The sequence below is a fragment of the Eumetopias jubatus genome, unplaced genomic scaffold (genome assembly GCF_037043125.1).
Source record: "Eumetopias jubatus isolate StellerSeaLion01/CBP00866 unplaced genomic scaffold, mEumJub1_p1.0 scaffold_10, whole genome shotgun sequence".
NCBI classification, from domain to species: Eukaryota; Metazoa; Chordata; class Mammalia; order Carnivora; family Otariidae; genus Eumetopias; species Eumetopias jubatus.
Window position 1 is genome coordinate 50,406,688 of NW_028274816.1, and position 26,467 is coordinate 50,433,154.

General features: G+C 52.0%; 1 protein-coding gene across 15 annotated transcripts; it reads left to right on the forward strand.

The window, feature by feature from the left end:
* The first annotated feature begins 1,012 nt into the window (after positions 1–1,012).
* Positions 1,013–25,194, forward strand: CATSPERG (catsper channel auxiliary subunit gamma). 15 transcript variants are annotated; one of them, XM_088027573.1, is made up of 29 exons: positions 1,013–1,067; positions 1,755–2,040; positions 2,128–2,181; positions 7,088–7,232; positions 7,556–7,685; positions 7,867–7,939; positions 8,414–8,569; positions 11,397–11,568; positions 12,738–12,875; positions 13,871–13,930; positions 14,125–14,244; positions 14,850–14,900; positions 15,006–15,135; positions 15,635–15,746; positions 16,730–16,888; positions 16,978–17,090; positions 17,937–18,150; positions 18,461–18,523; positions 18,622–18,820; positions 18,958–19,079; positions 19,204–19,284; positions 19,376–19,447; positions 22,035–22,191; positions 22,397–22,460; positions 22,605–22,700; positions 22,981–23,070; positions 24,307–24,399; positions 24,491–24,590; positions 24,674–25,194. In XM_088027573.1, the coding sequence occupies exons 2-29, from the start codon at positions 1,786–1,788 to the stop codon at positions 24,953–24,955; spliced, it is 3,501 nt and encodes a 1,166-aa protein (XP_087883699.1). In that variant the 5' UTR covers positions 1,013–1,067; positions 1,755–1,785; the 3' UTR covers positions 24,956–25,194. The 15 variants fall into 15 exon arrangements, with proteins under 15 accessions (XP_087883699.1, XP_087883707.1, XP_087883706.1 ...); XM_088027572.1 differs by lacking the exon at positions 1,013–1,067 and having other exon boundaries at positions 1,612–2,040; XM_088027575.1 differs by lacking the exon at positions 1,013–1,067 and having other exon boundaries at positions 1,612–2,040; positions 19,376–19,432.
* The last annotated feature ends 1,273 nt before the right edge of the window (positions 25,195–26,467 follow it).

The following is a 26,467-nucleotide window of genomic DNA, read 5'->3' on the forward strand; positions in this document are numbered from 1 at the left end:
AGCCTGATGCGGCAGAGGACGAGTGATGGCTTCCAGAACAACCGGTAGGAACTCCCTGAAGACCCTCCAATCACAAACTCTTGTCTCCAGCACCCTCAGCCCCCCAGGCCCCGGGCGCCAGGGTGTCGAGCACCGCTTTCACCACGGCGCCAAGTGGCAGGCGCCGTTTGGGACGAGCGTTACCGTGGAGACGGGCGCGCGGGGCGGACGGGCCTCGGGACAGGCGGAAATCGGTTGTGGAAGTGTGGGCGGCCATTTTGAAACCGGGCAAGAGGGGCGGGACTGGAGCGGCCAAGCGACAGTTGACCGGTTTCAACTAAGTGACTGGTACCGCGGGGCGGGGGAGAAGAGGGAGGTGCCTGGGGCCACCCCAGGGAGGGATGCGGGGGGCGGGGGGCGGAGAGAAGGGGAAGGAGGAGGGGGAGGCGAGAAGGGGAGAAGCAGGAGAGAGGGAGGGGAGTGGAGGGACCGAGCAAAGGAGGGGAGGGGTGGAGAAAGGGCGGGGCGACGAGCAAGTAGAGGCTAAGAGAAGAAGCGAGGAGATGAGTAGGGGCGGGGCTATAAGAGGCGGGACGTGGAGCCGGTAGCTGTCCGGGGTATGGAAAAGGGTGGAAAGGGAGAGTGGGACCAAAAGATGTCGCGGTTCGGGGGAAAGGTGAGGACCGAGAAGACGCTGGCCGACAAGATAGCGCCCGCGTGGAACGAGAAAAAGGGGCAGGGAGAGGAGAAGGCGCGGAGCGAGGGGAAGGCCAGTGGCGAGGAGAGATCCCGAGGCAGAGAGAGGGTATCTAAGGAGAATGGGCGTGGTTCTACGAGGGGGCGGGGTGAGGGGCAGGCTCAAGAAGGACCGCTCTCCGAAGACCGGGGGAAAAGGCGAATCGATAAGGGGCGGGTCGAAGAACAGGGACAGCTACAGGAACGGGGGCGGGGCAAGGAAGGGAAGCCGACCCAGGAGCAAGCTCCAGGAGAGAAACAGGGGCGGGGACAGGGAAAGGGGCGGGGCGTGGAGAAAGTCTGGGCCCAGGAACCGGAGAAGGGAGAGGCTAGATACAGGACCCGGTACCAGGGTAGGGCCCGGGTCAGGAGAAAGCGGAGATGCGAAGAGAAGTGGGGGGACGGGGCAAGAGGTGGGGGCGGAGCCAGGTGCAGGTGCAAGTGCAAGTGCACGACCAGAGAGAGTAGCAGGACTGGGGAAAATAGATGCGGCACAGCCAAAGCCAGAAACAGAAACCGAGACCCGGTGAAGAGTAGGGGCGGGATGCAGAGCAGAGGCGGAGCAGAGAACAAGTATGGGGCAAGGTTAAGGGGTGAGGCGAGGAGGCGGGGTGAAACTAGGAGCAGGGGCGTGTCAAGGAGCAAGAGTAGAGGAGGGACCTGGAGTAAAAATAGAGGTGGGATCCAGAATAGGAGCAGATGCAGCATCTGTGTCAAGGGCGAAATCTGGAGCAGAAGCGGAACGAGGAGCAAGAGCAGGGGCGGGGCCAGAAGCAAGAGCGGGGGCGGGGCCAGGAGCCAGTGCAGAGGCGGGGCCGGGAGCAAGTGCAGGGGCGGGGCCAGGAGCAAGTGCAGGGGCGGGGCCAGGAGCAAGGGCGGGGGCGAGGCCAGGAGCAAGAGTAAGAGCAAGGGTGGGGCCAGAAGTCTGAGTAGAGGTGGGGCCAGGAGCAGGGGCTGGGCGAAGCGCAGGAACTCGGTAGGATCTCGGAAGGTGGCTCTTGGGCGCAGTCTGGCTGGCAGGTGTTGACCCCCTTCTCCAGGTTCGAGTCACGTTGCACGCTGCCCCCCGCGATGTACCCTGCTGGCCCTGCGTGGCCGAAACTCCGAGTCCTGCGGGCGCTGTGGGCACTACTGGCGGTGCTATTGGCATCGTGGAGGCTGTGGGCGATCCAGGATGTCCAGGAGTGCACCTGGCAGGTTGTCCTGAACAAGTTCGAGACGGTAGGCAGAAATGGCATGAGCGACCGCTTCTTCGATCAAGAGCCCCTGGAGACAGTGGACAATGTGTTCAGCCCGCTGGTGGATGTACCCACCGACCAGGGCGAGGTGAGGGGACTGGGGTCAGGTGAATGGGAGAGGTCATAGATCTGCACCCTACTGGGCTCTGGACATTTGCCCAACCTTTTCTTGCAGAAATACCTGAGCTTCCCATACTACCTGAAGATCAACTACTCCTGCAATGGAGAGGTAAGTGAGTGCAGCGGGGGTGAGCTCATTCTGTGTGGCCCTCAGCTTCCCCAATCTCTAACATTTTAATAGTGGTGGCACCACCAGACCTTGGGGACCCTAAGGATTCAAGAGGATTCCCAGTATCCCACCGGGCACATAGTAGGTGCTCAAGTAAGCTTTTTTTTTGCCATTAAAAAAATTGAGATGGGGTGCCTGGGTGGCGCAGTAGGTTGAGCGTCTGACTCTTGGTTTTGACTTGGTACTGAGACTCGCCTCTGCTCCACTCTCAGGGTAGAGTCGGATTGGGGCTCTCTCTCCCTCTCATCCTCTTCCTCCCCTTTCCCTTCTCTCTTTCTCTCCAAAATAAATAGATAAATCTTTTTAAAAGATTGAGATGTAACTCATATATCATAAAATTCTCCATTTAAAGTGTACAGTTTAATAGTTTTTAGTATATTAACAAAGTTGTGCAACCATTACCACTAATTACAGACCACATTCATCACCCTATAAAGAAACCCAGTACCCCCATCCTTCAGTCTCTGGAGACTACTGATCTACTTTCTGTTCCTATAAATTTACTTATTCTGGACATTTCATATAAATGGAGTTGTCCAAGAGGTAATGCCTTTTGTGCCTGGCTTCTTTCACTCAACACATTTTCAAGGCTTGCCTATGCTGTAGCATGTATCAGTGTTTCCCTTTTATTTATCTATCTATCTATCTATCTATCTATCTATCTATCTATCTATCTATTTATTTATTTATTAAGATTTTATTTATTTGACAGAGCAAGAGAGCGAGAGCAGGAACAAAAGCAGGGGGAGTGGGAGAGGGAGAAGCAGGCCTCCTGTGGAGCAGGATGCCCAATGCGGGGCTTCATCCCAGGACCCTGGGATCATGACCTGAGCGAAAGGTAGATGCTTAACAACTGAGCCACCCAGGCGCCCTGAGTGTTTCCCTTTTAATGACTGAATAATATTTAATTGTAAGGATGTGCTACATTTCATTTATCCATTCATTAATTGATGGAGATTTGGGTTATTTCCATTTTGTGGGGGTGGCTATTATGGACAATGCTGTTATAAATGTGTGCACAAGTTTTTCTGTGGACATATGTTTTCAGTTCTCTTAGGTAAATGCCTACAAATGGAATTGCTGGGTCTTAATGTTAACTCTGTTTCACTTCCGAGGAACTGCCTGATTGCTCTCCAAAGCAATTGGATCATTTTCCATTCCCATCAGCAATGTATGAGGGATGGTACTAGTTTCTCTGTATCTTCACCAACACTTGTTCATCTTTTGGTTATAGCCAAAAGATGTGGGTGTGAGGTGGTATCTCATTGTGGTTTTGAGTTACATTTCCCTCATGACTCCTGATGTTAAACATATGCTCACTCTTAACTTATTTATCTTCTTTGGAGAAATATCTATCCAAATCCTTTGCCAAATTGGGTTGTCTTTCTATTGTTGCATTGTAAAATTTCCTTATATATTCTGGATACTAGTTGCTTATCAGATGTATGATTTGTAAATATTTTGTCACATTCTATGGGTTGTCTTTTCATTTTCTTGATGGTGTCCTTTAAAGCACAAAGGTTTTATGTTTACTGAAGTGTAATTCACCGACCATGAAATAGCACCAATGTTTTTAACCTTGATGAAGTCCAATTTATCAGTGTTTTTCTTTTGTTGCTTCTGCTTTTGGTGTTGTCTAAGAAGGCTGTGCCTGGGTCATGAAGATTGACTTCCATGTTTTCTTCTGAGAGTTTTTTAGTTTTAGCTCTTATGTTTAGGTCTTTGATCCATTTTGAGTTATTTTTTGTGTGTGTGGTGTGAGGTAGGGGTCCAACTTTGCATGTGAATATCCTGTTATCCCATTACCATGTGTATAAATGAATTGTCTTGGCACTCTTGTCAGAAATCATTTGACCAGGCCTCCTGGGTGGCTCAGTCGGTGAAGCATCTGCCTTTGGCTCAGGTCATGATCTTCAGGTCCTGGCATCGAGCCCACATCAGGCTTCCTGCTCAGCAGGGAGTCTGCTTCTCTCTCTTTCCCTCTGCCCCTCCTTACTGCTCATTCTCTCTCTCTCAAATAAATAAATAAATAAATAAATAAATAAATAAATAAAATCTTAAAAACAACAACAACAACAGAAATCAATTGACCATAACTGTAAAGGTTTATTTCTGGGTATAATTCCATTCCATTGCTCTATGTGTCTGCCCATACACCAGTATCACAGTCTTGATTCCTGTGGATTTGTAGTAAGTTTTCAAGTCAGGAAGTTTGAGTCCTCCAACTTTGTTGTTCTTTTCCAAGATTGTTTTGGCTCAAGTAAGCTTTTTTTTTTAAGATTTTATTTATTTATTTGAGAGACAGAGAGAATGAGAGAGAAAGCACATGAGATGGGGGAGGGTCAGAGGGAGAAGCAGACTCCCTGCTGAGCAGGGAGCCCGATGCGGGACTCGATCCAGGGACTCCAGGATCATGACCTGAGCCGAAGGCAGTCGCTTAACCAACTGAGCCACCCCGGCGCCCTGCTCAAGTAAGCTTTTGAGGACAGTAGAATGTTGTAGTCTAGAACTGAAGTTCTGGAGGCAGCAGACCTGGGTTTGAATCTGCCACTGACTAACATTTACTTGGAGGAAGTGTGGCATGATAATTGATAGTTTGGGCTCTGAAGCTAGGCTGCCTGGGTTCAAATCCCAGCTCTGCTACATAATAACTGTGTAATCTCTGGAAAATTACTTAATGTCTCTGTATCAAAGTTTCCTCATCCTTATCAAGGTTTCAGTAGTGATCATACCTGCTTCACAAAATGATTAAACATGTGTGAAGCACTTAGCAAGTGTCTGGTTCATAGAAAGAGCTCGAGTGAATGCTAACAACAAGTTTGTAGAGTGTGACCCTGAGCAGACAGTTTTACCCCATGAACCTTCTCTCCTCATCTGTAAAAGTGTGATAATAATACCTTTATCTGGCCATTCAACACCTACAATGAGTCAGATCTCCCCCCCCCTTTTTTTACAACATGGGCTATATAATGATTAACAGCATGGCTTTGGCTCAGGTCATGATCTTCTGGTCCTGGGATGGAGCCCCACATCAGGCTTCCTGCTCAGCAGGGCAGGTTTTTCTTATGGATTCAGGCCACCAGGGAAGCAATCAGCAAGTAAATACATAAAATATATAAAATAATTTCTGAAAACTAATCAGTGCAAAGAAGAAAATAAAATATTTTATATATTAGAAAAGAAAGTGTTACAGGATGGTTGGGGAAGTTCTCTGAAGAGGCTTGAGCAGAGACCTGAGTGATGAAAAGGGACGACTGAGGAGACTGGAGGAAAGCACCCCAGGCCACAGGAGAGGCTAGCACAAAGAGCGCAATGGTCCTGAAGTAGGACAGAGGCTGCTGTGTGTAAGGAGCCATGAGGGCACAGTGGGAGGAGACAGGGCAGGGAAGTGACCCCAGGCAGAGCGAGGACTCGGCCCCCGCTCTGAGTGAGATGGAACCATGAGAAGGTTCTGAGCAAAGGAGCGCCTAATCTGATTCAGGTGTTCCCAGGCTCCTTCCTGCTGGGGGGAGGGGGGGCAGGGAGACAGTGAGGAGGCTGTCCGGTGGTCTAGGCAGGAGTTGAGGGTGGACAGGACCAGGGCCACTTTGGCACCAACGGGAGAGCCCCGCCTCACTGACACCTGCAGCTGTGTGGTTGAAAAACCCAAGGGGCTCCTGGGTGGCTCAGTCTGTTAAGCATCTGACTCTTGATCGCAGCTCAGGTCTTGATCTCAGGGTTGTGAGTTCAAGCCCCCTCTTGGACTCCATGCTGGGCGTGGGGCCTACTTAAAAAAAAAAAGAAAAAAGAAGTAGGGCTGGGACAGGTGCTGTTGGCAGGGTTGAAAGAGCCCTGGCTGAGCCAATGAAGGCCTGTGCAAAGGTGGTTGGGCCCATTATTTTTTCTAAAGATTTTATTTATTAATTTGAGACATACACATAAAGGTGTGCGCACGCATACACGCGCCAGTGGGGGGAGGCGCAGAGAGAGAGGGAGATTTCCCACTGAGCAGGGAGCCTGATGTGGAGCTCCACCTGAGGACCCTGACTACGGGATCATGACCTGAGCTGAAGGCAGATGCTCAACCGACTGAGTCAGCCAGGCGCCCCTGGTTGAACCCATTAAATCTCTCTCCCTGGTCTCACAGCCTACCCACCCCCCCCAAGAGGGCTGCTTGAGTGCAGCCTTCTCTTGGAGATGCCTCTACGCCTTTCCTATGCTGTTCCGTACACCTGGTACACCCTTCTCCTTCCCTCCTTTCTTCTCAACTGTAAGCCCTGCCTCTCTTTCTCCACCCAGCCAGGACTCTGGAATCTCTGGGAGGCTGTCCCTGGCTATCTCCTCTTGCTCCTTACCTGTTCCTTTCTGTGTAACTGCCCTATCCCACCCTCACCCACAGGCTCCAGCTCCAAAACCTGGCTATCCTCTGACCGGGGGGGTGGGGGGGTGGGAGGGGAAGGGTGGTAGAGAGTCAAATTTCTGCAGAGAGGATGGAAGCCTCAAGAGTGGGACTGGGAACCCCTGAAGTGAGGGAAGAGGCTCCTCGTAGCTCTGGGTGCCAGATTCATCCCCACCTGCCCACGTTTGCTTATCCCATGCTGTTCCCTGTGCATTCCCTCCATCCAAATCCTGTCTGAAGACCGTGGCTCTGGCCTTACCTCCTCCTGTGACTCCCTCACAGCACCTAGCCCCTCTGCCTGTCTCCTAGCCTGACCTGTCCCCACCCCAACCCCGAACCTAGACCGTGTTCTCTGACCTTCCCGTGGTGGAGAGTCTGTTCTCCCACCTAGTCTAAGAAGATGGGCTCAAGGCAGGGGTACCCAGAGCCTCTCCTAAGTACACACCTGTGGGGCCATCTTGCCCTCAGTCCTCCGAGGCCCAGGTCCGCAAGGGCCACCTGACGGGGCTGAAGCCCGTGGTGCTGGTGACCTTCCAGTCCCCAGTCAACTTCCATCAGTGGAAGATAGAGCAGCTGCAGATCCAGATGGAGGCAGCCCCCTTCCGCAGCAAAGGTGGGCTTGGGGGGCACCTGGAGGCGCTTGCTGGGGGCCTTAGCAGAGTCCATGACCTTGAGGGGGAGGCTGACATCCTCAGAGGAGCCCATGGCCTGGCGGGGTTGTGGGAGTTTTGGGGATGCCACAGGGGGCTCTGTGACCTGGAAGGGGGCACAGGGAGGCCTCAGCAGGGTCCGTGGCCTAGATAGGGCCACACAAAGGCCCCAGTGGGGTCCATGGCCTAGAGGGGGCCTGGGGAGGTGCAGGGAGATCCCAGGGGACTATGGCCTGGAAGGCACCCTTGGGAGGCCCCAGTAACCTCAGTGCCCACTGTCTACCAGCAGAGCAGTGCACCGCAGAGGAGGTGTGTGTCATGAGCTGGTACACGCCCATGCCCATCAAGAATGGCAGCGTGGTCATGCGTGTGGATGTCAGCAGCAATGGCCTGGGGCCCTTCATTCCCAATAAAAGGTGCCCTTTCCCAAGCCTGGGGCAGGGGGTAGACTCTGGGAGGGACTTCCTAATCTCCAGATCCCCCAAGAAGCCAGGAGGAGACCCAAGGGAAGGAAGAGGGTAAGGAGGTGATTGTGAGCTATGGTAGGAGCCCCCGACACTGGAACCCTCGCCTGTGCTTGTCCACACCTCCTCCCAGATTTCAGGTGAACATCAACGGCTTCTTGCAGAGACAGCAAGACAACACACTCCATTTCACTGTGGGAAATGAGGTAAGGGGCCCAGAGAGTAGAGAAACATGGTAGAAAACGTGGGTTAAAGACAGTGGGCTGGGGCCCCAGTGACTTCCCAGATAAGTGGCAGACCCCACTTCCAGAGTACTCCCCTTGCACCAGGCCCCAGGTGAAGCGCTCCACTAAATGTGCAACCACGTTCAGTCCTCACAATGACCCTGTGAGGGAAGACACTCACACAAACCCATTTTCAGGAGGAGAACACTGAGGCCCCCAAGGGATGGAGCCATTTGCCCCCAGTCTCCCAGCATGCAGCTATGGAACGAGACTTGAAACAATGTCAGCCTGACTCCTGCACCCATAGTCTCCTTCGTCACGGTGCATGCATGCATTCAGCAGGCACTTAACTGAACACACAGTGTGGCCATGAGGTGGCACCATGGGGGGGCAGGGGGAATGTTGAGCAGCCCTCCTTCCATCCCCACTTGCCCCCTCCTCCCCCCGCCCCACCAGATCTTCAATCTGATACCCCGGTACTTCATGAATGTCCCATCGAGGGCCCTGTGGCACACTGTGGACCAGGCACCTGTGCTCATCCTGGGTGGCATTCCTGATGAGAAGTCCGTCCTGCTGACAGACACCAGCTTCACCGACTTCTTTCTTGTGGAGGTGAGTGGTGCAGGGCAGGTGGTGGGTGGGCTGGGGTTTCTTGAAGGGTGCTGGGCCTCAGCCTCTAAAATAAGGTGGGTCTGGGGCTGTGGAAAGAGTCCCTAAAGACATAGCAGCCCCCATGAGAGGCAGCCAGCAGGAAGGGAAGATGTAAGACTGCAGCCAGACGCTCTGGCTTCAGAGCCAGGTTCAGCCACTCCTGGCTATGTGACCCTGGGCCAAGTCATTTCACCTACCCGGGCCTCAGATTCCCCATTTGTCCCATCTGGAAAATGCAAATAATCTTTATATTCACCTCATAGAATCATCGTGAGTTTGGTATAAGTTAACATCAGCCAGACACAGAATGAGTACTCGACAAAAACAAAACCACAATGCAGTTGTGATACCCAGCAAAAGTAGCTAGAACCCTTTCATATCATCTAACAGGGCCAGAGTCAGTATTCCCCAATTATCTAAAAATGTCTTAAATCTTTTTTTTTTTTTATTTGGGGGTGCCTAGGTGGCTCAGTCAGTTAAGCATCTGCCATCAGCTCAGGTCATGATCTCAGGGTCCTGGGATTGAGCCCCACATCCAGCTCCTTGCTCAGCAGGGAGCCTGCTTCTCCCTCTTCCCTGCTTGTTCTCTCTCTCTTGCTCACTCTCTCTCTCTTTCAAATACATAAATGAAATCTTTTAAAATTTTTTTAAAAATTAAAAGAAATTTTTTATTTGAATATAGTTGACACAATGTTACATTAGTATTAAATGTACAACATAGTGATTCAGCAAGTTTATACATTGTGTAGCTACCATCTGTCCCCATACAGCACTATTACAGTACCATTGACTGTGTTCCCTGTGCTCTACCTTTTATTCCTGTAACTCATTCATTCCCTGACTGGAAGCCTGTATCTCCCACTCCCCTTCGCCCATTTTGCTCATCCTCCTACCCCTGCCCTCTGGCAACCATCAGTTTGTTCTCTGTATTTATGGATATGATTCTGCTTTCTGTTTGTTTGTTTGTTTATTCATTTTTTTTTTTTAGATTCCACATATAAGTGAAATCATATGGTATTTGTCTTCTTCTGTCCAAACTTATTTCACTTAAAATAACACCCTGTAGGTCCATCCATATTGTCACAAATGGCAAGATCTCATTTTTTATGGCTGAGTAATATTCCATTGCAATATACATACCAATCTTCCTTATCCATTCATCAGTCGATGGACACTTGGGTTGCTTCTATATCTTGGCTATTATGAATAATGCTCAGTAAACATAAGGGTGCGTATATCTTTTCAAATTAGTGTTTTCCTATTCTTTGGGGAAATACCCAATAGTGAAATTATACTGGATCATATGGTAACTCTACTTTTAATTTTTTGAGGAACCTCCATACTGTTTTCCACACTGGCTGCACCAGTGTGCATTACCACCAACAGTGCATGAGGGGTCCTCTTTTTTTTTTTTTAAGATTTTATTTTTAAGTAATCTCTACACCCAACATGGGGCTCGAACTCACAACCCCAATATCAAGAGTTACTTGCTCTACTGACTGAGTGAGCCGGGCACCCCAGAGGGTTCTTTTTTCTCCACATCCTCCCCAACACTTGTTGTTTCTTGTGTTGTTGATTTTAGCCATTCTGACAGTTGTGAGGTGATATCTTCCTGTGGTTTTGATTTGCATTTTCCTGATGATGAGTGATGTTGAGCATCTTCTCATGTGTCTGTTGGCCATTGTATGTCTTCTAAAAATGTCTTTTAAAGTTGGTTTGAATCAGGATGAACACATTGCGTTTAGTTAGGTCTCTTAATACTCTTCTCACCTGTAAGTCTGCTCCCCACTCCACCTCCTTCCCCTCATCTACCACCTTTTCTCAGGCAATTGGAGAAACCAGGCCTTTTGTCCTATAGAATTTAGCTGCTTGCTTCTTCATGGAATTGGTTAACTTGTTCCTCTGACCCTATGTAGTAGTCTGCTCAGGCTGCCATAACAAAATACCACAGACTGTGTGTCTGAAACAAACATGTATGGTCTCACAGTTCTGAGGCTGGAAGTCCAAGATCAAGTTGTCAGGAGGGTGGTTTCTGGGGAGGCCTCTCCTCAGCTTGCAAGTGTCTTCTCAGTTTGTGCCTTTTCTGTGCTCACCTGTGGAGAGAGAGAGATCTCTGGTGTCTCTTCCTCTTCTCATAAGGACACCAGTCCAATAGGATTAGGGACCCATCTTTATGACCTCAGTGGACCTTAATTTTCTCCTTAATGGCAGGGTTAGGGATTCAACATATAAATTGAGGGTGGGGACACAATTTGGTACATAACACCCCATGGAATTATTGCCTATAAACTGGTACTGAGCTCTAGAAGCTTGATTAAATTTAGATTCTTTTAGTCAAGAATCCTCCATTAATGGTGCTTCCCCACTGTTAGTCTATGATATCGCCAGTGTTAGTGATGGGTCAGTGAGTTCAGAGCGTGTCAGCCTGACAGCCAGTTGTGTCCAAGGTAAAATAGGGTGGTTGGGCCAAACATGAGACCTTTGGGATCTGACTCTGGCCTGGGGAACAGAGATTGATGTGTGCTGTTGAGTATGCTGTGCACTGCCAAACTCTAGGGAGCACACAAAGTCCCAACTGCCTCTGGCTTGGGTCACCTGCCTCCCTGACCCATGTTGGGGAAGTGTGGCCACAAGGTACTACTTCATGGTGGGCAGGGAAGGTGCCCTGGGGGCAGCTGCCTGTGTCCATCCCAAGCAGTTGTCAGAGCAGGTGTCCCTCTTCCCAAGGCAGGATGTGGGGGCTGAAGCCAAGGTGAACCTGCTCACCACTGACTCTGCTCTCCTGCAGTTGAACATTGACAGTTGCTGGGTAGGCTCCTTCTACTGCCCTCAGGCCAGTTTTACTGCCACCATCTATGATGCCATTGCCACCGAGAGCACTCTCTTCATTCGGCAGAACCAGCTTGTCTACTATTTTACGGGCACCTATCTCACCCTCCACGAGAGCAACCGCGGCAGTGGTGAGGGGTCCCTGGCATCTCGGGGAAGGGTTCCTGCCTGTGGGAGCCCCAGGGAGGGCACCCCAGTGAACCTGTCCACTGGAAGCACCCGGGATTGGAATTTCCATGGGTGGGGAGGGGTGTGTTAGAGGGACTTTCTGAGGTCCTTGATCATCCCCACCCACCCTAAATGGCCTTCTCCTACCCTCTATATGCTGGGGTAAGGCTTTCCTCTGGACCTATGAACCAGCAGAGGGGAGAGGGAGGCGTGAGAGGGAAGGGAGAGAGAGAGAGAGAGAGAGAGAGAGAGAGGCAGGCGCGCGCGTGCGCGCGCGCGCACACACACACACACACACACACACACACAGTCAGAAAGACAGAGGAAGACAGGCTAAGAGACATGCATAGCAAAGGAGCAGTTTGGGGGGTGGGAGAGAGGTATGGAGAGTCAGAGAGAAAGGCAGACAGAGAAAGTGGGATGAGCAGTTGGAGAGGAAAAGCCACGAAGGTGACTGATCACAGAGGAAAAAGAGACTTTTGATTTAACCTTATCTTTTAAATGATACCCAAACCCTCCTGGTCCTTAGCTCCCCCCCCATAAATGAGAAATTTCATTTTATAGGGTCACAGAAACTTGTATTATAACCTATATTTCATTAAGGCTTATTCCCAACAGCTTCATTTTCGTCCCTTTCTTACTTAGAACATTTCACAGTAGGAGGAACCAAATTAAAATGGACTTAAGTCAAAGAAAGGGTTTAGATAGATGAAAAACCCAGGAGCAGTTGGTTTCAGGTACAGTTGGATCTAGGCGCTCACTGAAGCTTAGGCCTCTCCTCGTGGCAGCCATGGTGATTCCCCCCTCCATCTAGCATCTATGGACTTTTATCCTCTCAGGGGCCCCAGGGAAGAGCATCTCTTCTTTAGTAGTGGCAAGCTGGTACTGTCTCTGATTGGTCTAGCTTGGTCACATGCCCAGCTGAACCCTTTGCTCTGACCAGGGGAATACAAGGGTAGGGTTAGCCCAATCTGTACCTCACCGACAGAGTATGAGCAAGGGGAGATTTTCCCAAAGGCAGCTGGGCCCTATGCCAATGGCCCCTCAGACACCACATTGAATAGCCATATGGATGGGGGTCAGGTCCCAGGTCTATAGACCTGGGTCTGAGGTTCCATGCTGGCCCCCACAGGGAGCTGGGTTCGTGTCCTGGCCAATGAGTGCATCAAGAGGCTGTGCCCTGTGCATTTCCATAGCAATGGCTCAGAGTACATCATGGCCCTCACGACTGGCAAGCGGGAAGGCTATGTCCATTTTGGGACCATCACAGGTAAGGACGGGGGCCTCTGGCAGTCCAAGAGACCCCTCTATAGCCTCATGCCTCCAAGAATTCCAACCTCTGGCCTTCATCCCTCACCAGATGCCTTCAGGAGGTGTCCCAGGCTGGAGGTTGTCCCTGTGAGTAGGGATGGGTTTTGCATTTGTGGAGTAGGACTTGAGTGTGTTATATATCTTTCATGATCTGTTTGGTTTCAAAGGACAGAAGCCTAATTCAAAAATCATTTAGGCATATTTGTGGACTTGATAAATGAGAAGACCAGAGTCCAACTTCAGGCATGGCCAGATCCAGGGGCCCACTGGTTATATCATTAGGACTCTGTCTATATCTTGGCAAGGTAGTATAGCATAGTAATTATAGCAAAGAGAGAGATTGCTTGAACACACCCAACCCAAGTCACCTGTGGTTTTGGACAGGTGATTTAACCTCTCTTTTTGGTCTCGTTTTCCTCATTTGCAAAATGGGGTTAATGATAATACCAGTACCTGCCTCTTTGGGTTGATATAAAGATTAAGTAAATTGGCATGTGTAAAGGTCTTAGGGCAGTGCTAGGGACACAGTGGTTGCTCTAAAAGGGTTTTTATTATGAACCCTGAGATTTGGCTTCATTTTCAGGTAGATACTCCTCTCTTGGGGGTTGAAGATGGTCCAGGAAGTTGGGGCTCACATCTCCAACCAGTTTGAGTTACCCCAAAAGAATGAAAGCAGCCTCTTCCATTAGCTCTAGCATGAACCCTGGTTGTACTCTGATTGGCCCATTCTGGGTCAGTGCCTAGACCTGAACAAATTACTGTGACCAGAGAGACCCATAGTGGAAGGCCAGGTGTGAGTGACTGTCAGGTTGGGGGTGAGACTCGTCCCTGGAAGTCCCACAACTAAGGGGGCGGGAGGCACGGGCACCACACCCTTGTCGATTGGAGACCTGGTGTGGTGGGATGCCAGACAGACTGGGAAGGGCCTGAGCACGGACCTGCCTTGCTCCACAGATGGTCGTGTGTCCTTCAAGTTGCTGCCCAAGCAGCGGTCTGTGTGCGAGGGGATACAAGGTACCTAGATCCCAGAGGGGTCTGTGGCAGGCAGGTGGGGGGATCAAGAGTGTGGGAGAGCAGGGAAGGGTGGGAGAGGTCATGGGAAAGAGCAGTGGTGTCTTGGGAGGGGTGGAGAGTCACAGGGATAGGTTACAAGAGACATGGAGAGGGGTGAGTCCAGGGCTGCTCTGGACCTCCCTCTTCCTGTCCAGTTGCCAACTGCTCCATAACCTGGGCCGTATTCATTGCTGGTGACTACATATTAATGATGCTGGTGGAGATCCAAGACCCCACCACCAGGAAGTATTTCCAGGTGGTCAGCTACGACTTGGGTAATTGGGATATTGTGGGGGGCTGCATGGGAAGGGGCAGGAGCCCAGATTGTGAACTTCGTGCCTGTCTGCGGGATCTGTGCTCAACAGACAGGGGGAGGGAAATGTTGTTCACATCACTCCTGGGTAAGAGGTAGTGGTAGAGAATGGGCTTGGTGGGATGGAGGAACAGAAGAAAAAATATAATTGGAACAGAGGGGGAATGGGGAGGGAGGGAGATTGGAGAGGTGGGCAGAAGCCAAATCTGGAAGGACCCTGTGGCTCACAATAAGGAGATTTTTTGATTTGATTTGATTTGATTTGATTATTTTATTTTATTTTATTATTTTATTTTATTTTATTTTATTTTAATTTTATTTATTTTAACTGAACAGAGAATAGGGCTGCTATGTACAGTTGTATAGGCTGTGCACTGTACTCTCCAGCCAAGAAGTCAGAGGAGGCAAGTCCTGTGCCCTACCATATTCATATAAAGAAACTCTAAGGGCTAACAGGCCCAAATTCGAGGGTTTTTTGGAGGGCTTGGGGAGCTGGTGACTTGCCCAGTTTCAGGTTTTGAAAGCTCAGAGCCTCAGAAGATTTTGCTGTGTTCTCCCCGGCTGTAGTCAGTGATAACCTGGTCATCGTCTACACCATCCCAGAATTCATCCCTGATGGTAGGAAGGGAAGGCAGAGGGGGTCTCAAAGGTGGATGAGGGCCAGGAGAGGTCCAGATGACCCTTCCCTCACTGCTGTGTCCACTCTGCCTGTGTCCCAGCCAGCTCGAGGCCTGGAGTTTCTGATGATTCTAGGGACAGAGTCTTACACCAACTTCCCAATGGTACCCAAGGGCATGTTCTACAACCCGTATAACAACCTGCTGTTCATCTGGGGCAATTTCCTCCTGCAGAGGTATGGGGCTGGGCCTATTCTGCCTCTCCCGGTCCCATCAGGTGGGGGCCCTTTCTGAAGTCATCAGGTTTTCAGAGCATGCGCAAGTCCAGAAGTTCTCAGGATTGTGATGGGGAAAACACGAGCTGTGGTGGTCAGGGCTGGGATGGGGAAGCTGACGTTTTAAAGTTCTGGGAGGCCTTTCTTAAATGAAACCTGATGTCAGGGCCCAACCTATGTGAAGGGCATTGTCAGGGGGAAAGGTTAGGACACTTTGCACCCCTCAGGAACTTTGGGGCCCCCGAGTCAGCTCCATGGGCTGTTGGCAAAGCGCTCCGTTGGCCAAATGTTCCTGTTGACAGGTGGGCAGGTCACCCAGGCTTCCAGGTATATTCTCACAAGGTTAGCAGAAAGTGGAGTAAATGGGTCTTGGGTCCTGTTAGGCCTGGAGTTGAGGGAAGCTGATATCCTGCAGGAGCCTCACCTGGGTGTCCCTGGCTCCGATCTCTGCCCTTTGCAGCTACAACAATGAAAACTTCATCTACCTGGTGGATTTCCCCAAGGAGCAGTCCATTAAGTACCTGGTCAACTCGTTCCACGGGGACATGGCTATTGTCACAGAGACTGAGGAGGTGGGCTACTCTGCTCCTCTCGCCAAACCCCAGGGGTCTCCCTTCTTCCCCTGTCACAGGTAAAGGGGTTCAGGGGAGGAGATGCCCTCAGGGATTCCAGAGAAGGGCAGCAGAAGCTCCATTTATAGCTGAGAACCCTGCAACTCAAAGAGAAAGTCATTTTTTTTCCCCCAGTCTTTCAGCAGAGTGAAAGACTCAGAGTCATGATCTGATTTCTAGAGGGGACCCTCTTTCATTCCATCATGTGGTTCACTTCATAAACATTGAGCACTTACTGTATACCTGACCCAGTGCTGGGGGTACAGTGGTGACTGAGTCAGCCCTGGACCTTGTCCTCACAGAGTCCCAGTCCGACGACAGTTCAGAGTAGCTGGGGCTGCAGGGAGGAAGACAGTACCTATGGAAGTTCAGAAATGGGGGTGCCGCTGAATTTCCAGTTCAGTCTGGGGGTGTGTATGTGTGTGTGGGTCAGGGAGGGCTTCATAGAGGAGGCCACACGGAGGAGGGGCATCCTCAAGGCTGCAGGGGACCCTCCAGGTTGAGTCTCAGAAGGGACTGAGGTCCAGAGTCAAATGCGTGGTGGGGTGGGTATCCGTGCAGAGATGGGAAACTGAGGCCAGGGGGATGGTGAGACCCTGGAGGGTGCAAAGAGTGAAGAGAAGATAGGGCCCACCCCTGGGAACCCTGGAGGGGTATAACTATTAGGAATGCTTCAGTTTCAAGTAATAGTCACTCAAGCCGACTGGAACACTGAAGACATTTATCGTAGCAAGTGGGGCCTGGAAGCAGAGGGGTTCGGGCTCTGGGGAGTAGAAATGGCATCACACAGAGAAGGTGTGTGAGCTCACCGGGCCCCGGCTAGAAGTGAGCTCTCAAGCCTCACCCTCAAGGAACAGGGGCCATCATGCTGCGCAGAGGGAGAGGTGGGGTCAGAGGTCCCCATGGCCCTCACACACACACACATCTGGCTGTTGCACCCCCAGATCTGGTACCTCCTGGAGGGCAGCTACCGGATGTACAAACTGTTCCCATCCAAAGCCTGGGAGGTGTACGTCAGCCTACAGGTGATGCACCAGTCCTCTTTCTACAACCCCAGTGAGACCATGGTCACCCTCTTCTACGAAGACCGCAAACTGTACCAGGTGCCAGGTGGGGGGTCACGGGGAGCCGTGGGGGAGTCGCAGGGTGGCTAGCTGACAGCAACTTACCTGGCCCCGCCTCCCCACGGCAGCTGGTGTACCTTATGAACAACAAGCAGGGCCGGCTTGTCAAGAGGCTTGTGCCCGTGGAGCAGCTCCTGATGTACCAGCAGCTCGGCAATCACTACCTCTTGCAGCGGCGGGGGTAGGAAGACCCTGGACCGCAGCAGTAGTCAGGGAGCCCTCCCTGCTGCCCACACAAAGCCCCTATTGCAGGAGGGAGAGCAAGTCATCCCCAGTGGCAATCCTCAGGGCTGGGATGGGCCAGCTTAGCGCCCATGGAAGCTCAAAGGAGGGGCCTGACCGAGACTGGGGGAGGCGGGTGCCATCAGGGAGAACTTCAAAGAAGAAGAGGTGCGAGAGCCACTGTGAGCTCAAGGGGGAGGGAGATTTAGCCAGGTGATAAGATGGAGAAGGGGTTCCAGGCAGGGGAAGCCACATGTGCAAAGGCCCTGAGGAGGAAAGGAAATTGGGTGTTCAAGACTGAGAGAAGTGTACAGCGCAGACAGAGTGCAGTGCTGGGGGCAGGGTGGACAAGGTGAGCCTGGTGATCATAGGGAGGAACTTGGACTTCATCTTGAGGGTCCTGGGGAGCCATGATGGGACTAAGAGGAGGGACTGCATGGCCAGATTTTACTGCGTTCAATAATGATCCTTCTGGTCACCTGCCGAAGAGCCTGGGAGGAGCTGGGAGGAGCTGGGAGAGGGGGCGAGGAGAAAAGGGAGGTGGAAGAAGGCTTAAGAAGTTGTGGGGGGGAGGGGCGGGTGTCTAGGATGAGGTCCAGAACTCTGGTCTGAGGGACCCAGGGACGTCCAGGGGGATTTGTCCAGGGGCACCAGGGGCTGAGGCTGAGGAGGAAGGTCAGGGCTGGATTAGATTTGGAGATTCAGCAGCGCAGAGGTGGGAGGAAGGCCTGATGAGTAGGGGGGAGGTTCGCGGTGCGCCAGGCGCCGAAGAGTCAGCCGCTCTTCCCCCACTGCCGCGGCCCAGGAACCACCTGACGCTCTCCTTCACCAACTTCTGCCCCTTCACCGTGATGCGCCTGCGGGACCTGCCCAACCCGCAGATCTACACGCGCCAGGAGCGCTACCAGGCGCACCCGCCGCGCGTGCTGGAGCCCTCGGGCTTCCACGACGAGAACTCGCTCGCCGTCTACCAGGGCCTCGTCTACTACCTGCTTTGTCTGCACTCCAAATACCACAAGGTGGGCTCCTGGCGGGGGCCCGGTCTGATCTGAGACCGGACTGAGGAGAAAGCAAGGCCCGCGAAGCTGGAACGCAGCGGAGCTGCCTGGGAGAGTCCGAGGCTAAGGGGTTCCCGGGGAGCCGGCAAGCAGAGCTTTGGAGAGATGGCTTTGGGAGGGTGGCTGTTGAGCTGGAAGTAGGGCTGGGGGGTGGGGGGCGGGCCAGGGTCTGGTAGCTTTGGCTTTGGGTTAGGGGCTGGGCATGCCACCTGCCTGGGGCCGTCTCCGCACCACCCCCGCCCCCAGCTCACGGTGCCGGCCGTCCCCCCAGCCATACGCGGACCCGGTGCACGACTCCACCTGGCGCTGGTGGAAGAACAAGAAACTGGACCAGGTGCGTGGACAGGGTTGGGGGTCGGGGGAGAGGCGGCGTCAGGACACCCCTCCCCGTCCCCACCCCGGTCTGACTCTGCCCCGCATCCCATCCCCCAGGATTACTACTTCTATCTGGCTAGCAACTTGCAGAGCGCAAGTAACGTGTACATTGACATGGCCAGCTACGAGAAGATCTACGACCTCAAGGCCAAGCACGAGCTGCCCGAGCGCATCTTTCTGGACAAGGGCACCAGCTACCGCTTCTCGGTCTTCCTGACGGTCCGCGGGCACTCGTTCCAGTTCCGGCCGGAGCGCGGTCTGTGGGCGAGGCTGGAGTGGAGTCCCCGGGGCGGGGCGAGGGCTGCGGCCTGGGGCTTGTCGGCCAGTCCTGGGGGCGGGGCACCGCCCCACGCGCGCGGCCTTGACCCCTCCCACCCCTCCCTGTGCTTGTAGTGCTCACCACCATAGAGCTGAGCAGCAAAGTGGAACTCGGCGTGGTGCTGGCCGACCCGGGCTGCATCGAGGCGGTGGTGAAGCAGAAGGTCCTCATTAATCGCAACTCGGTGCTTTTCTGGGTGAGATAAAGCGGGGAGGGGGTGTCGAGGTGGGGGCAGAGCGCCCAGGGCAGGGCACTATTAGAACTGTCCACGGGTCCTCAGGCAGGCCTGTTGACGCCTTCATTTCTGCCCCCAACCCCAGGTTACGCTCCATGATAAAAGGTCTTGCTTTGATCAGGGCCTTAGTGGACATCATCTCATGAAAACCTCCATGTTGGTCAAGGTTCGGTCTAAGACTGGAGGGGAGGGGACACGGGAGGAGGAGAAAGACTGAGCCCACGGGACCCACCATCATCACCTGCTTCTACCCACAGGTGGTGGGCGCGGTCGGGCACTGCTTCCAGAACACACACCAGGGGCCCCGCATGCAAGTATTGGACCTTGGGGTATGGGGCCCTGTGCCAGGAGGGAGGAGATTGGGTTGAGTCTCAACAGGGCTGATTCTGAGTGCTCCCCCTGGGAATCCCACTAGTGCATTCATAATTTCTTCCTTTTGGCTCATTCACCCACACACCCACCCACCCACTCCTTTCATCCTTCGTATTTGCAAAAAGGGCTGCCTTTATGGTTGTGTACGTTGCACCCAGGCTTGTATGTATAATATTTCTCTGCACGGAAGAGTAAGGCATCTGCGACACAGGCCTTTTTGTTCCCAGTTGGCACAAAGGAAGTCATGTGGGCTAACTGGGCCCTTCTTTCACATGTTGCTCTTCATTTGCCTGCTCACATGTGCTTTGTTCACTCCAGTGGGTCCTTAGGTCTTCACTTGCTTACCCATGCAATATCCCTTTTGTACAGAGGCAGACACTGAGGCTCAGAGAGGTGCAGACATCTGCTCAGAGTAACCCAAGGAGCTAATAAGTGGTAAAGGAGGGACTTGACCAAGGTGTCTTGTTCTCACCCACTTCCTTGCCCACTCACCAGCAGACAGGCCCTGCTATCCTCCCTCCTGGCTTGGTATAACCCAGGAAAATAAAAATTAAAAAAAAAAAAAGGAGAGGGTTGTAATAGCTCCCAACTCATTGTGGGGGAGAAGGAGAGCAGGGAGGAGTGGCTGACTCAGCCACTCCAATAAGTATTTCCTGCTAGCCTTGGTGATATGCATTATTTTCCTTCTAATGATAACCCCAGAAGGTCAAAGTTAATACCTCATTTTTGACCCAAAGGATCCATTCTAGGAGTCTAATCTGCAACACTCTGTTACAGCAAAATGTTGGAAACAACCTAAATGTCTGTTAATAGGGGAGTGGTTAAATAAATCATGGTACATCCATGCAATGGAAAACTATGCAGTTGTAAAAAAAAAAAAAGGGAAAGAAGATCTCCACATACTGATATGGAATAGTTTCCAAAGTGTATTTTATTTTGTTTTTAAGAGCTATTTATTTATTTAAGAGAGAGGGAGGGAGCATGAGCAGGGGGAAGGGGCAGAGAGAGAAACTCAAGCAGACTCCACACTGAGCGTGGAGCCTGATGCAGGGCTCAATCCCATGACCCTGAGATCAGACCTGAGCTGAAACCGAGAGTCGGATGCCAAACTGACTGTACCACTCAGATACCTCCAAAGTGTATTTTATTCTTAAGAGAAAAAAACTGGGTGCAGAACAGTATGTATAAAACATTAGCATGAAGGAGGCTAATTGAGAACATACATTCATGTTGGCTTTTATTTGCATGAAGAAACTAGGAAGATAAGTGCAGAAGTCCTTATAGTGAATTGCTGCTCTGGGACGGAGGAGAGGCAGGAACAGGAATGGGAATGGGGATGGATGTGAAACTTGTCACAGTGTGTGGGTGGGGTATGTGCGTGTGTGCCCAGAGGAAAGTGGAGAGAGATGAGATGAAGTTAGGGGGCAGATCACGTGAGGCCTAGTGGGCCATGGTGCCCCAGGAGCCAAGGAGGGACTCAGGCGTTCACAGGCTGCATGCAGGGGATAGACTGGGGAGAGGGGCAGGAGCAGGGAGACCAGGGAGGAAACAAGGTTGGGCAAGACAAGGCGCGGGGGGGAGGGCAAAAGAATTGAGGAGTTTGGGGAGGAGATGGCTCTGTTTTGAAGTCTAGACAACAGGATGTCTAGATGGACTGACTGTGGGTATGAGAGAGAGAGGTTTCCAGGACAAGGCTTTTAGCCTGAACATGGAGGGATGAGGTGCCATTAGCCAAGATGAGTTGTGGATAGACTGAATCTGAGCTGCCCATTGGACTTCCCAGTGCATGAGTGGCTGATAGGTGTAAAATCTTGGGCCCAGGCCTAGCATGGGGAGTGCTTGCTTAATCTATGGACACCAACCCCTCTCCCCAGTCACTGTGAAGCCCATGCCACAGTCTTTGCATGTCCATGTCCCTTTGACAATTGGATGAAACCTTTGGACCCTACCCCCGAAATGGGCCAAAGGCTGTTCATTTTGAAGATGATGTCATGGGACTTCCCTAACCTCTGACCCCCATCCTGAGCTTCACTTCCCTCCTATACCCCAGGTTCCTCCCCAATCTATTGTTATTTGAGAATTCAGGCCCAACCTGAGCCCCATGCAGTACACCTACAAGTTGGCTCCCCCATAGGTGTGGGTGATAGTGATGTGTGTCTTTTTCTGGAGGCAGCTGGAGCCAATGTCTCAGTTCCAATTCCAGCTCTACCCACTCCAGGTGGGGCTTTGGGTAATTAACAAATGGCTTGACCTCTCTGTGCCTCACATTTGCCATCTCTGTCATGGGGATGTGAATAGTCTCTACCATACAAGGCTTGTTTTTTTTGAGGATTCACCTTGAGCTTGAAGCACTTAGAACATCAACCCATGCCTTGCACACAGTAAGAACGACATAAATAGTTTGCACTTTTTAGAGTATTGTTTTAATGGTAATAATGGTCGTATGGCAGTGGTGAGGATGAGCCTGGCAGGAAGGGGCGAGGTGTGTGGGAGGAGGGGTGTCTGCCGCGCGCCCCAGTGCAAGGCTTTTCTCCTCCCACCTAGGGCAACTTGATGGTGCCAGTGCTCATCGGCTGCCCCCCAGGCAAGCGGCTGGCCTTCGACATCACCTACACACTAAAGTACAACCGCCTGCAAAACAAACACTACTTCGACTGTGTGCACATTGACCCCGAGATGCCCTGCTTCCTCTTCCGTGATAGTGCGTGTCCAGTCCCCTTGCCCCATTCCTTCACAGTCCTCTGCCCCCACCACTGGGCCCGCCTTCCCTCACTGCCCGTTCACTTCCTCACTCGCCGTCTGCTCTTCCCCTCGGTCTTCTCATCTCTCCTTCCTCCCCTTCTCCACCCTCCACTTCTCGGGCCAAGCTAATTTTTTCTCCTCCTGGCCTCCCTCCCACCCCACAGTCTTCTACCCTTTCTTCTTGATCCAAGACTTGGTGACGGGAGATTCAGGCAGTTTTCAGGGCAGGTAAAGATGTGGCCAAGCCAGTGACTGACGGGAGTTTGGGGGGGGGGTGGGAATGGATAGGGGAGAGTGTGCGGAGTGGGTGGTAGAGCTGATGCAGGACTCTGGACCCTGAAGCCAGTGCACATGCACCTCTGCACCCGGCAGCTACGTGCTCAAGGTGGTAGGCGGTGGGCCCACAATGGACACCATCAAGGAATACAGCGAAGAGGAGATTTACCGCTTCAACAGCCCCTTGGACAAGTAATGCCTGCAGGACCCTGCCCAAAATCCACCCTCTTTCCTCTGCAGACCTCTCCTGCTTCCCAGCCACAGACCTCACCCTCGCTGCAAGCACCACTCACCTGGTATCTCAAGGCTCCTAGGATGGCACAAATGCTTGCCCGCCCTTGCTGCCAGGCCCCGCCCTCCTAAGGCTCCCCCTGCCCCGTCCTTCCACTGCACATACTGCTGGCCTCTCTCTGCACCTGCAGCAGTGCCCCCCACCCCCCGCCTCCCACTGAGGTTACATGGTCCTGCACAGGACTAACAGCCTCATCTGGACCACCAAGAACACAACGACCACCAAGGACTCGGCCTTCAACATCATGACCCATCAGAGTTTGGGCATCGAGTGAGTGCATGGCCTGACTGCGGGTCCCCTTATCCACAGTCTGTCTGGGCTGTTGTCCCTTCTGCCTCTGGGAGACCTCTTTTTTTTTTTTTAAAGATTTTATTTATTTATTTGAGAGAGAGAGAATGAAAGATAGAGAGCACGAGAGGGAAGAGGGTCAGGGGGAGAAGCAGACTCCCCGCCGAGCAGGGAGCCTGATGCGGGACTCGATCCCGGGACTCCAGGATCATGACCTGAGCCGAAGGCAGTGGCTTAACCAACTGAGCCACCCAGGCGCCCTCTGGGAGACCTCTTGATCTTCAGGCCAGACTGACTGCCTTCGTGTTCCTCAAATGGGGCTGACTCCTTGTCTGCAGTGCTGGTCCCTCTTGTTCTTTCTTCAGGCCTTAGTTCAGATGCCCCTTCATCCAGGGGACTTTTCTCACCGTCCTAAATGGGCCTGGGTTCCCACGTCCTCCTGTGCTTTGCCTCTTCTCACCCTCACCTCTCTGTGCCTCCCCCATCCCAACCTCCCCCCACCCTGGCCTGTCACTGTCTCTTGTCAGTTCTGTCCCCCTTATAGTCCCAGGTCCTGATAGACTAAACATAGTATTTGTTGACCGAGACAGTGAAGGAATTCATTCATTCATTCATGGTAGGCATTTATTGACATTTGAATGGAGGTCCTTGATGAATGAATAAAACAATGGAGGAACAAATTAATGTATAGGGGCTCAATAAATATTTTTGAGTCAGTGAAAGGAAGAAAATGATACCATGAGCCAATGAAGGAAGTGAATGAATGAATGGAGCAACCACCTTGTACCTAGTCAGTAGTCAACCTATATTTATTGAATAAATGAATAAAGGAAAGCATAAATGAATGGAGATGTGACTTTGTACCTAGTAGGTACTCAAGGTATATTTGTGGGCTGAAGGAATGAAGGCAGCAAGGAATAAATGAGGAGTTGGCACATGATAGATCTACACTCCATAATCTAGACGATTGCACTGTAATGGAGGAATTGACAGATGGAGATGTTAAGGCAACAGGACGTGAATGAGTAAACAGCCCGTCACAGGGTAGGCGTGGAGTCAGGCTTATTGGATGAATGAATGAAGGAGTGAATCAGGGAAGAAGGGACGAGATTACATCTAGTTGGTGCTCACCCAGAGTTTGTGGGCTGGAGGGAGAGATCAGAGGTTGGCACATGCTAGGCATGATTTGTAGCACGTTGCCTGAACTTGGGTCCCCAGGTGGCTGTGTCTGGAGAACTCCCCATGCCATGACACCATTCCCCATACCATCTTCGCCCCCGAATTCTTCTTCAAGGTGTTGGTGAGCAACAGGTGAGCCAGGCATGTAGCCCAGGTAGAGTTGGGGGCTTCCTATGGGGTGCCCGACTCCTCCCCCAATGCTGAACCCCATCCTTCCCCCCAGAGGTGTGGACAAGAGCACATACTGTGACCACCAGCTCATCTTCCTGTTGCATATCCATGGGCTCCCACTCAGTGCCAAGCGGGCCCTCTTAATCCTCATGGTGAGTGGCTGCCGAGGAGCTGCCCTGTTAGGAGAATGGGGCTCTCAGGCTGCCCACCCATGTCTGTTGTGTGACGTCTGCAGGTGTCATCCAGTGTGTTTATCGGTCTGGTGATCCTCTACATCATCTTCTGCCTCCTGTTGCCTGTTATGGTGAAGGCCTGCAACATCCTCCGCTGGAAGATCAACAACATCCTCACATCAGAATCCTACTACACCTACACGTCCTCTTCTAGAGTCTTTAGCGGGACGTCTGGGACCAAATCCAGGGGCAGCTCCAGCGTCAGCTCCAGTGTCAGTTCCAAAGTGGCAGAGGGGAACCAGGAGGCCCCTGAGGAAACCTCGAAGAAGCAGTCTATTACCTGAGCCTCTTGCCTGCCCCAACCCCCACCAGCGTGCCCCCTCACTTCCTGGGCCATCTTGGAAAAGCAATTATCACTCTTGTCCCAGGCTTTTTTGTTTTGTTTTGTTTTGCTTCAATATTCACTGCTCCTTCAGACCTAAATCCTTATTTCGGGACCAGCTGTGGGCCCTTGTAAGGGCTCACGTTCAGTTAGTTTGTACCACACAGCCATACAGGTTATTAAAGTCAAAATCCTTCTGTGCTAACTGGTAAATAGCAGCTTCTCTGGGTGCCTAACAACTCCGCCCCTCCCCAGGCTGCCCCCAACCTCCCCTCAGTTCAGCAAGGTCTTCCATGACCCAGGCCCGTCTCTGTGGCCTGCAGTACATTCTGATTGTTCAGTGCCCAGGTTTAGTACCAATCATTAAATATTTTGAATTTCAATACCTATCTAGTGTCTAGCTTAAGGAGGGGACTCTGGAGAGGTTAGGATTTTTGTTTTAGTTGCAAGTAACAAAAATTTCACTTAAATGGCCTACATAGAAATGGTAATTTATGGGCTTTAATTGGGCTTCAGGTACAGTTTGATCCAGAAGTCTTCAATGTCTATAGGGGTCTGGCTCCATTTCTCTGTAGCTTTTCCTGACCTGACCTCCTCTGAGTGTGGTCTCTAACCTCAGGCCAGCCCCCTTCACAGTCTGAGGTCCACATATCTTATTGTCCAGAGAAAGAAGGGGCTAGAGTTGAACATTCCCAAGCAAGTCCTAGCGGTGACTCTGATTGGATGGGGATGGGTCCTGAGCTCACCATTTTACTACTCACAATGCCAGAGGTTTAAGCGAATTGAGCCCACCCCTGGAGCTGAGGAAAGGAAAATGTGCTGTCAAGAAGGGAAAAATCTGAAAGGCAAAAACAAAACAAAATACCCACCCACCCCCAACACACAAACACACCTTGTACTCTACCCACTCTCCACCTAATAAGCTCAACACCAGTCCCTCACCAGAGATCTTGGGTGAAGTGACTATGGAGGTTCTGTGACCACTCTCTTCTACTCCCCTACTCTGGGAGTAGAGGCCCAGGGGACACATACTCTGAGGGGACATCAGGGTAGACAGTTGGACCAGCTTGTCCATGATGAGATAGCATAGCTCCAGAGCAGGCAAGGATGGGCGCTGAGGTCATGTTTTGGAGCTTGGAAATTATCAGAAGAGTACTCAGAGCTGAGAGGCCAAAGGACATGGTTAGATGTAGAAAGGTGCTCCTGAGGAGGACAGCTCAGGACTGGAGGCAGAGATCCCAGGGAGGCAGTAGGCCAGAGATCTGGACAGAAGAGAATGGGGCTAGACCAAAGCCTGCTGTAGGGAGGGGAGGAGGCAGCAGGTGGGAGAGATGCTCAGGAGGCCTAGTGAACAGACCATGGGGCTGGAGGGCCATGAGGGGAATGGGAGCAAAGGAGGCATTTAGGAAAAGGTCCAGGGCTGGGGCGCCTGGGTGGGTCAGTTGGTTGAGCATCCAACTCTTGATCTCAGCCC

What these genes read in the sequence shown, in the direction of transcription:
- CATSPERG (XM_088027573.1), top strand. Translation starts at nt 1,786, where the DNA reads ATGTACCCTGCTGGCCCTGCGTGGCCGAAACTCCGAGTCCTGCGGGCG. An exon ending in TTGTCACAGAGACTGAGGAG is followed by an intron (nt 15,747 to 16,729) that starts GTGGGCTACTCT and finishes TTGCACCCCCAG; the next exon opens with ATCTGGTACCTCCTGGAGGG. An exon ending in TGCACTCCAAATACCACAAG is followed by an intron (nt 18,151 to 18,460) that starts GTGGGCTCCTGG and finishes CCGTCCCCCCAG; the next exon opens with CCATACGCGGACCCGGTGCA.